Source organism: Stylophora pistillata, chromosome 11, assembly GCF_964205215.1.
Source record: "Stylophora pistillata chromosome 11, jaStyPist1.2, whole genome shotgun sequence".
NCBI lineage: Eukaryota > Metazoa > Cnidaria > Anthozoa > Scleractinia > Pocilloporidae > Stylophora > Stylophora pistillata.
In genome coordinates, this window is record NC_142529.1 from 4,648,654 (window position 1) to 4,657,500 (window position 8,847).

Here is an 8,847-nt window from a genome sequence, read left to right on the forward strand (position 1 = left end):
TATTCCACGAGAGGTTTACGCAATATGCGCTTATTTAGTATTATAATAGTAGTATGGTAAATCCAATTATCTACGGGATTATAAATCCACACTTCAAACTAGTCCTTAAGAAGGCGTTAAGTTGTGGTCGTAATGCAAGGCCGAAATAATAACAATCAGGATCGTAATGAAAGTTAGCTAAGAAAGGTTTACTTTGAAATTATCAACAACATCTTAACAGCCAATGTAGCTCCCAAAAAAACACATTTGATTCCCCCCCCCAAAAAAGAAACAAAACAAACAATTGAAGTGGGAAAAGCGGAAACTTGAAAGAAACTACTAAATCACTCATAAAATCAAGTGGCCAAATCGCATCTCGTGGAAGTCCATTAATATTTGCTTTTCTGATCAATGTTTTATTTGCTACAGTTTGCTCTAAAAAAAGCCTGTAATATTGTTCTTCTTAAAGAATCACTTGACTTGCAGCTGCATCCATTTGAATGTTTCTCATGGATAAAACTGATGTCGTAAAAGGGTTTTTCTCATCATTTTTAAAGTCACTTAGTAATTCACCTGCGGCTAGAAACTAGCATGTTATAAGAAGGTTTTAAACTACTCAGCCTCAGTTTGAATCAGTACCAAGCAAAGGTTACAGATATCAAGAGCATTGCACGAAAAGGTGAGTTGAATCGTAAAGATTGAAACAGTTTCAAAAGTAATAATCGAAATAGTGATTTTTTTTCGTTTGAAAGCGCTTATTCCTAATGAATGGAAGACGTACGGCTTCTTGTGTACCACGCATGTTGAGCAACACTATTAATTTTCTTTCAATTTTACATTGCAAGATTTAGAGGCGCCTAAGGCAGTGGCTTCACATAGCTTAGAAATGTTTTAGTTCTAACCCCTGTCATGTTTTTGTTGAGACGAATTTTCGAGAGCCTAGTCAACTGAAAGCAAAATTTGCTATCGTATCTTTCCTAGAACCACGGCACAATACCTTTATTTCCCTCAATTAAATCAGGCCACAAAATTCAACATGAAGCTCTACTTTTACGCGACATAAGGATGAATAAGAATTTCCTCCGAGTACTTCCTGTGAAAAGTTCGATATCAAATGAAAAAGGAAATAGTCGTTTGATGATTTGTGGCTTTGTCGTGCATTTTCTTAATGCATCTGATCCGGGGAGAAAAAGGGGCTTATTAATCCACTGGATGACGTAAACCGTATAACTGATGACTGGTTTTATTCGATCTATTAAGGAAAACGTTGCATAATATTAGATAGGGCAAACTACAGGGCAAACTACAACATAATTGAGCGAACTAGAGTGATTTATCGCATATCACCGACCACTTACTTCTGTGACGATATCCAGCAGATTATTCCTAATCACTCTTAAACACGGGTTGGCATTTCAATTAAGCATCCGGTTAGCAAAATCATTTGAAACGCCGGTCAGCGAGAGAACAATTTAGCACGGAGCGATTCCTTCTAAAATGAACTTTGAACACGTTGCGCCATCTTACGAAGTTACTAATCCCAAGTGTATCACGAACTTAATGAAAAGGGAAATTAATTGTCAATGAATTATGACTCATACCTAATAATATACTTTTCTCAACGAAACAGTAGCATCGATCCACGCAAAAATACATCTTTATGACATAAATTTCGAATGGCGACGACAACTTCAAATCATTTAAATAAAGAATATTCTTTCGTAGCGCCATTGGTTAAATATGATAAGGGAAATAATTACTTCGAAGAGACTTACTTGAGTGACAGAAAACCAATAGAATTCCATAGACAATTAACAAATGTTATTAATTGTTTTCTTTAAACTATTGACTGAACTATCAATACTACCCTTTAAGTGTCATATCGATCTTGTCTTGTTTCCTTTTCACGACTTGTTTGCCACGGAACCGATCCCTGCATTAATCTGGTAGATTTTCTCATAACCAGATCGACGAAATGTCGAAGCGCTTTTGAAGTACCTTTTGACCTTTGTATTAAAAATCTCACAGATATATCGCTTGGTCCGTGCGTCATTACTTGAGGAAAAATATTTTCCCTTCCGGTCCTCTCACTTAGTCAATAAGTTCACAGTGTCGATCTGTCAAATTATTTTGAATGATGCGCAAATGGGTCTGTCACGTGCAAGAACCAGCTCTTCCTGGCTTGAATTGATATTCGTAACTATCGAAGACCATTTACTTCACCCTGTAGCCAAGAGCTAATATCAGAAAGGGCTATTCTAACCTATTCCTCATGCAATTTGTGATCAAATCCTGTTGATTCTGAATAAGATTTAAACTCTTCAGAGGTGAGAGCCTTTAACTAAATGACATCAAGTGGTATCTCTTCAATTGCTCTCCGCAATCGAGCAGCTTGACACCGTTACTTGGTGCTTTTTTCCATTTTCTTTAAAAGGTATTGAGTCGTAAAAAAAGTATCAAAAAATCGGATCAATCTATCATCACAAAGGAACACTCAAGATTCTCCATTTGACGAACTTTATCGATCTACATTATCTGAGTGATAATGTACACTTTTGGACTTGTCCCGCCTTCAATTTGAAAAAAAACATTGAAAATTTTTCAAATTTCGTCATTTCTACGACGTTTTGAGATATACGATAGCCACGAGACACGCATAAGCTTTTGATCTTAATCTTATAAGCATTTTTGTCATTTCTCAAGTAGTGCACTCTACTATTTCCTCCTAGTTTGACAGTATTACGTTGGATTGACATGCGTAACGCTTTGCAGACTATTTCTTTCATGCTGTAGCCAAAAACTAATAATACTTGATTGCATATGAGGCACGTTTCCATTGAAATTATCGACAATACCTCACGAGCCAATGTAGCCTCCACAAAAAAAAAAAAAAAAAAAAAAAAAAACAGAAAAAAAACCCATTTGATTCCATAAAATACACTGAATCGTGTTGGGAAATGTGCAAAAACCTGAAAGAAACTCGTAGAATCCCCTCGCATTTTATATTGACTTTTCCTGACAGATGCTTTATTTTCCAGACTTCGTCCTCAAAAAGCTTGGGACGAGTAATATTTTTCTTAAGGGTCACTTGCCTTGCAGCTGCATCCATTTGAATGATTCCCATGGATTTATTGTCATAAAGGATTTAACTATTTTTCTCCTGCACTCGGTCGTTAACTTGTAACTAGAAACTAACGTGTTATGAATAAGAAGATTTTCAATATATTTCTCAGTTTGACTGCCGGAATCATCAAGGGACTACAAATATAAACAGCATTGCACGAAAAGGTGAGTTGGACGATGAAGGTTGAAATAATTTCAAAGGTAGCTTTTGAAATGGTATTTTTGTTGTCTCAAACCACTTATTCTTTAATAGAGAATGAACAGGGTTTTTCAGCAGCTCCTGCCCCTTTCCTACAAGTCTACATCTTAATTGGTAGCCATATTTTGATGAACAGTTGCCTGATTTTAGTTGCTTTTAAGTTTTGAAGTTATTTTAAATTAAAAACAAAGGGAACGACTATAAAATCATTATTTTGCCGACAAAGTGTGCAAACTGCAAATGCTCACATTTCTCTATTTCCCACGGTCTCTTCCGTGTTTAGTTATCGTTCCGCTTTCGTTTTGAAGTTACAAAGATAAAACAGCTTATGCACGGGAATAAGCCTCAAGTTTGATGCCCTCTGGGATATTAATTCGAGAAACATCTAAACGCCATATCATGTAATGCCGCGAGTCACGTCGCGAAGATTTTGAGGACAACCCAAGAACACAGTGGAATGACTGGCTGCGGCTTAATAAACCTTCACTTTGTTCCGTAAAGGAAAGTTAAGCACCAAATAATTACATTAACTATAGACTTAGATGAAAGTCAGTCGCAAATGAACTTCAGAAGAAACCGTGAAAATAAAGTTTTTTAGAACCAATAAGAGAACGATCGTTGAAGTACCGGTTTGGAGCACCGGTTGCTCTACAGAGGCTAAAGTAACTCTCGCTTCTCTCGTGCTTTCCAAACTTCCCGCGTGTATCCAACTCAATAGAAGCATGCTAAATATTCTTAAATAAGCAGTAGGTTTAATTTTTTAAAACAGGAATTGACTTTTGGAGTACTCCATTCTCAGAAGACTAGACAAGAATAGCCACCCAGTGGATGTCCATTGTTAAATCATTATCATCATTATCATTATCATTATCATTATTTTATTTATATGTCGACTAACGTTCAGCCAATTTTATGTTTAGGCCTCTTTACCTTCTAAACTGCTTTATCACAAGATGGTGAACAGCTCTGACTCAATCTCTTTGGATCCTCTGGGTCGTTCACGCGCTGAGGTTATTTTTGAGGTGAGCTTGGCCATTCTCGTTTGCCTTGCATGTCTACCTGGTAATTTGCTGGTTATCTATGTGATTAATAAAGACTCCAGGCTCAAGAGTATCACCAACATTTTCATTCACAATCTGGCCCTAACTGACATCTCCATGGCGACACTGATCATGCCATTTTGGATCCTGAGCCTCTATACCGGAGCTTGGAGTTTCAGTCAACTATGGTGTGAGATGGCTGGTATGATACAATTCACAATGGCTATCGCTTCCATTCTGAATATGGGTGTAATTGCACTAAATCGATATTTTAAAGTTGTAAAACCAGCCCTTTATGGCAAAATATTCCCCAGCAGAAGAAGTGCTTGGTTTTATTGTGTTCTCGTTTGGTTGGTTGCTCTTTATTTCAGCACAGCTCCGTTGTACGGATGGGGAAAGTTTGAATATCACACGAAATTCTCTACATGCGCGTTAATTTGGAAGAAACACATTTCGTATGTGATAATAGTTGGTGGGGGGGTTATGAACGGTTCTACAATCGCAATATTTTACTGCTATTATAAAATCTATCAAACAGTTAAACAAAGCACGCATAATATATGCGCACACAATCAAGGAAAACGTGTCACTGCGTCAAATGCTCAGCCTACTGACATGAAACTTTTGAAGGCCAGTTTTATCGTGGCTTGTGTTTTTCAGATGACCTGGGGTCCAGTTTCCATGGCCGTTGTCATTGAGGCTGCTGGATATAATGTTCCGAGGGAAATCTTTGCAACAGTTGTCTACTTGATGTTTTCGAGTAGTTATGCAAATCCGATTATCTATGGGGTAATGAATCCACGTTTCCAACTGGCCTTCAAAAAAGCACTGAGCTGTGGTCGCTCTGACAACGATAATGTGCACCAAAGCTTTAGGGGGAGGGCAGGAGACAAACGCCCAAAGAATGATAAAGGCTGACTGGCTGTGTCCACGGAATATTCTGCTTTAAGTAAAACATTCACGACCAAACAAAGCGCTTTAGACCTATAGACGCTATAATGTTAATGTTTCTCACCATTTTCACTGCATTGCCGCAGTAGGGTAGGACTAGAACGGAACATATGCGATCCATGCATGCGAGTAGTCCACCCATTAAATCCCACCCATCCCACCCCAGGGTAGGACATCCATCACACAGTGATCTCGTGCGTGGGAAAGTAACGTCTTCTACCCCTAACCCTGTAGGAGACGGGACCTCCATTTATTCCTCCCTATCTGAGAAGACTAGAATATCTAACCAAGGCAGTATCTTGAGTAGCAGGGATCCGTTCCACACACTCGGTTTAAGGAGGCGACGGGAAAAGCAAGGGGCTGGTTTTCTATTGTACGATTCTGCCCCATCTTTTCGACTCCTCTGGCCAATAACCCTGCACTGGTTAGCACTATAGCGATGCATTTGGCTCATTGCTAGCTTTGAAGCCTCAATGTAATACATATTCAGCTTATCTGTTATCAAACCTTTTCTTGATTATCAACACCAGCATCAGTTGCTTGTGATCACTGCAAATACTTCACTAAAAGGTTCTCAATAAATTCCCTCCTTGCATTACAACCTTCTGTAGCTTAAATTATGTGTTTTAAGGGAGAGTATTATGAGTTAGTCAGGTTAATTGTATAAGCTGCAAGTAGCATAAACACTGAAAATACTTCTTAACCTGTAAATCAGTAGAGTAAGGGACTTGTCGTAATTTGTTTGTGTAAATCACAATAATAAAAGAGGAAGAGCTATACAAAACATGTGAGGGCTTTTATTTTGCTTAGTTGGGTGTTTCATCATAAGTCTGAGTAGCAAAAGTTTACTCAGAAAAGCGAAAAGCTTGGTTGTATTATTTTCCGTATGCGGTATGCATTGCAGTCCTACTGACATAAATGTGTTGAAGATTTGTTTCACTGCGGTTTGTTCCTTTGTAATGGCATGGTTTGCATTGTCTACAGTGATAGTTTTAGAAACTTTTGAGTGTAATATTTCACGAGAGGTTTACTCAATATGCGCTTATTTAGTATTATATAGTAATATTGTAAATCCAATTATCTACAGGATTATAAATCCACAGTTCAAACTAGTCCTTAAGAAGGCGTTAAGTTGTGGTCGTAATGCATGGCCGAAATAATAACAATCAGGGTCGTAATGAAATTTAGCTAAGGAAGGATTCCTTTGAGATTATCAACAATATCTTAACAGCCAATGTAGCTCCCAAAAAAATACATTTGATTCCACTAAAAAAAACAAATAAACAAACAATCGTAGTGGGAAAAGCAGAAACTTGAAGAAACTGCTAAATCACTCATAACATAAAGTGGCCAATTCGCATCTCGTGGAAGTCCATTAATATTTACTTTTCTGATAAATGCTTTATTTGCTACAGTTTGCTCTAAAAAAATCCTGTAATATTGTTCTTATTAAAGAATCACTTGACTTGCAGCTGCATCCATTTGAATGTTTCTCATGGATAAAACTGATGTCGTAAAAAGGTTTTTCTCATCATTTTTAAAGTCACTTAGTAATTCACCTGCGGCTAGAAACTAGCATGTTATAAGAAGGTTTTAAACTACTCAGCCTCAGTTTGAATCAGTACCAAGCAAAGGTTACAGATATCAAGAGCACTGCACGAAAAGGTGAGTTGAATCATTAAGCCATTGAAACAGTTTCAAAAGTAATAATCGAAATAGTGATTTGTTTTCGTTTGAAAGCGCTTATTCCTAATGAATGGAAGACCTACGGCTTATTGTGTATCACGCATGATAAGCAACAATATTAATTTTCTTTTAATTTTACATTGTGGGATTTAGAGGCGCCTAAGGCAGTGGCTTCACATAGCTTAGAAATGTTTTAGTTCTAACCCCTGTCATGTTTTTGTAGAGACGAATTTTCGGGAGCCGAGTCAACTGAAAGCAAAATTTGCTATCGTATCTTTACTAGAACCACGGCACAATACCTTTATTTCCCTCAATTAAATCAGGCCACAAAATTCAACATGAAGCTCTACTTTTGCGCGACATGAACAGGAATAAGAATTTCCTCCGAGTACTTCATGTAAAAAAATCGATATCAAATGAAAAAGGAAATAGTTGTTTGATGATTTGTGGTGTACATTCGAACTCTCTAAAAATTCTCCCCGGTGGGATTTGTCCCAAAAGCAGATACAAGACACCATTATATAGAATAATATAAAATCTATTTGTGGCTTTGTCGTGCATTTTCTTAATGCATCTGATCCGGGGAGAAAAAGGGGCTTATTAATCCACTGTATGACGTAAACCGTATAACTGATGTCTGGTTTTATTCGATCTATTAAGGAAAACGTTGCATAATATTAGATAGGACAAACTACAGGGCAAACTAAAACATAAGCGAACTACAGTGATTTAACGCATATCACCGACCACTTACTTCTGTGACGATATTAAGCAGATTATTCCTAATCACTCTTAAACACGGGTTGGCATTTCAATTGGGCATCCGGTTAGCAAAATCATTTGAAACGCCGGTCAGCAAGAGAACAATTTAGGACGGAGCGATTCCTTCTAAAATGAACTTTGAAAACGTTGCGCGATCTTACGAAGTTAATAATAACAACACCAACAACAACAACATTGACTTTATCTTTTAAAATGAAAGAAATAAAGGCTTTTGTAGCCCGCAGTTGGCAAAGCTATTCTAGGCGGGCTACCTAAACAGACACTGTATAGGCTCTCTCACACACACACACACACACACACACACACACACACACACACACACACACACACACACACACGCACGCACACACACACGCAACAATGAAATTAATAAATAAATGAGCAAATATAAAAATAACTAATAAATAATAGTAGTGATAATCATGTTAAAGGTTTTAACTGAGCCAGTCACACAAGGGAGTTTTTAACAGGTCAAAGAGAAAGCTAATCAGTTGAAATACAAATATAAGGTAGAAAGGTCAAGGTAGCGCAAGTCAACATTCATCTCCTCAATTTTAAGAATTTTCAAAAGCAAGTGAGTTAGCTCACGTTTAAAAGGTGCTTTCTTTAGCTTACGAGTTTCAGGGGGGATGTCATTCCATATTTTCGCACCAACTCTAGAAAAGGAAAACAACTGATGATTTGTTCTCGCCTGTTTTATATAAAAGCTTCCAGCTACTGAGAAACGAGTAGAGTAGGAATGAACCTGTTCAGAGTGAGTAAAAAGTTCAGAAATATTGGGAGGAGCACAGCGATTTTTGATGTCATGTAACAGAGAGGCAACCAATTTGAAGTAAAACATTTTTATCGGTAGAATTCCCGAACGACTAAAAAGAGGAGCACTGTGAGATGTATAATCGGAAAAGTACATTAGACGAAGAACCCGCTTTTGTAAAATGACGATTTTGTTTAGATGAGTATTCGCGGCTTGGCCCCAAGCAACGAGACCATAGGAAATATACGGTTCAATGAGCGAGCGGTAAATGTTTATAAGAGTGGTGAGCGGTACCAAGTGTCTTAGTCTTGCAACAATACCGATACCTTTGC

At 37.5% G+C, this 8,847-nt stretch overlaps 1 protein-coding gene across 1 annotated transcript; it reads left to right on the forward strand.

Moving 5' to 3' along the window:
* The first annotated feature begins 414 nt into the window (after nucleotides 1–414).
* On the forward strand, nucleotides 415–6,078 carry LOC148719755 (G protein-coupled receptor 161B-like). The gene is made up of 3 exons (XM_088739738.1): nucleotides 415–658; nucleotides 3,213–3,267; nucleotides 4,222–6,078. The coding sequence occupies exon 3, from the start codon at nucleotides 4,255–4,257 to the stop codon at nucleotides 5,257–5,259; it is 1,005 nt and encodes a 334-aa protein (XP_088595864.1). The 5' UTR covers nucleotides 415–658; nucleotides 3,213–3,267; nucleotides 4,222–4,254; the 3' UTR covers nucleotides 5,260–6,078.
* The last annotated feature ends 2,769 nt before the right edge of the window (nucleotides 6,079–8,847 follow it).

Coding starts and splice junctions, on each gene's coding strand:
- LOC148719755 (XM_088739738.1), top strand. CDS start 4,255: ATGGTGAACAGCTCTGACTCAATCTCTTTGGATCCTCTGGGTCGTTCA.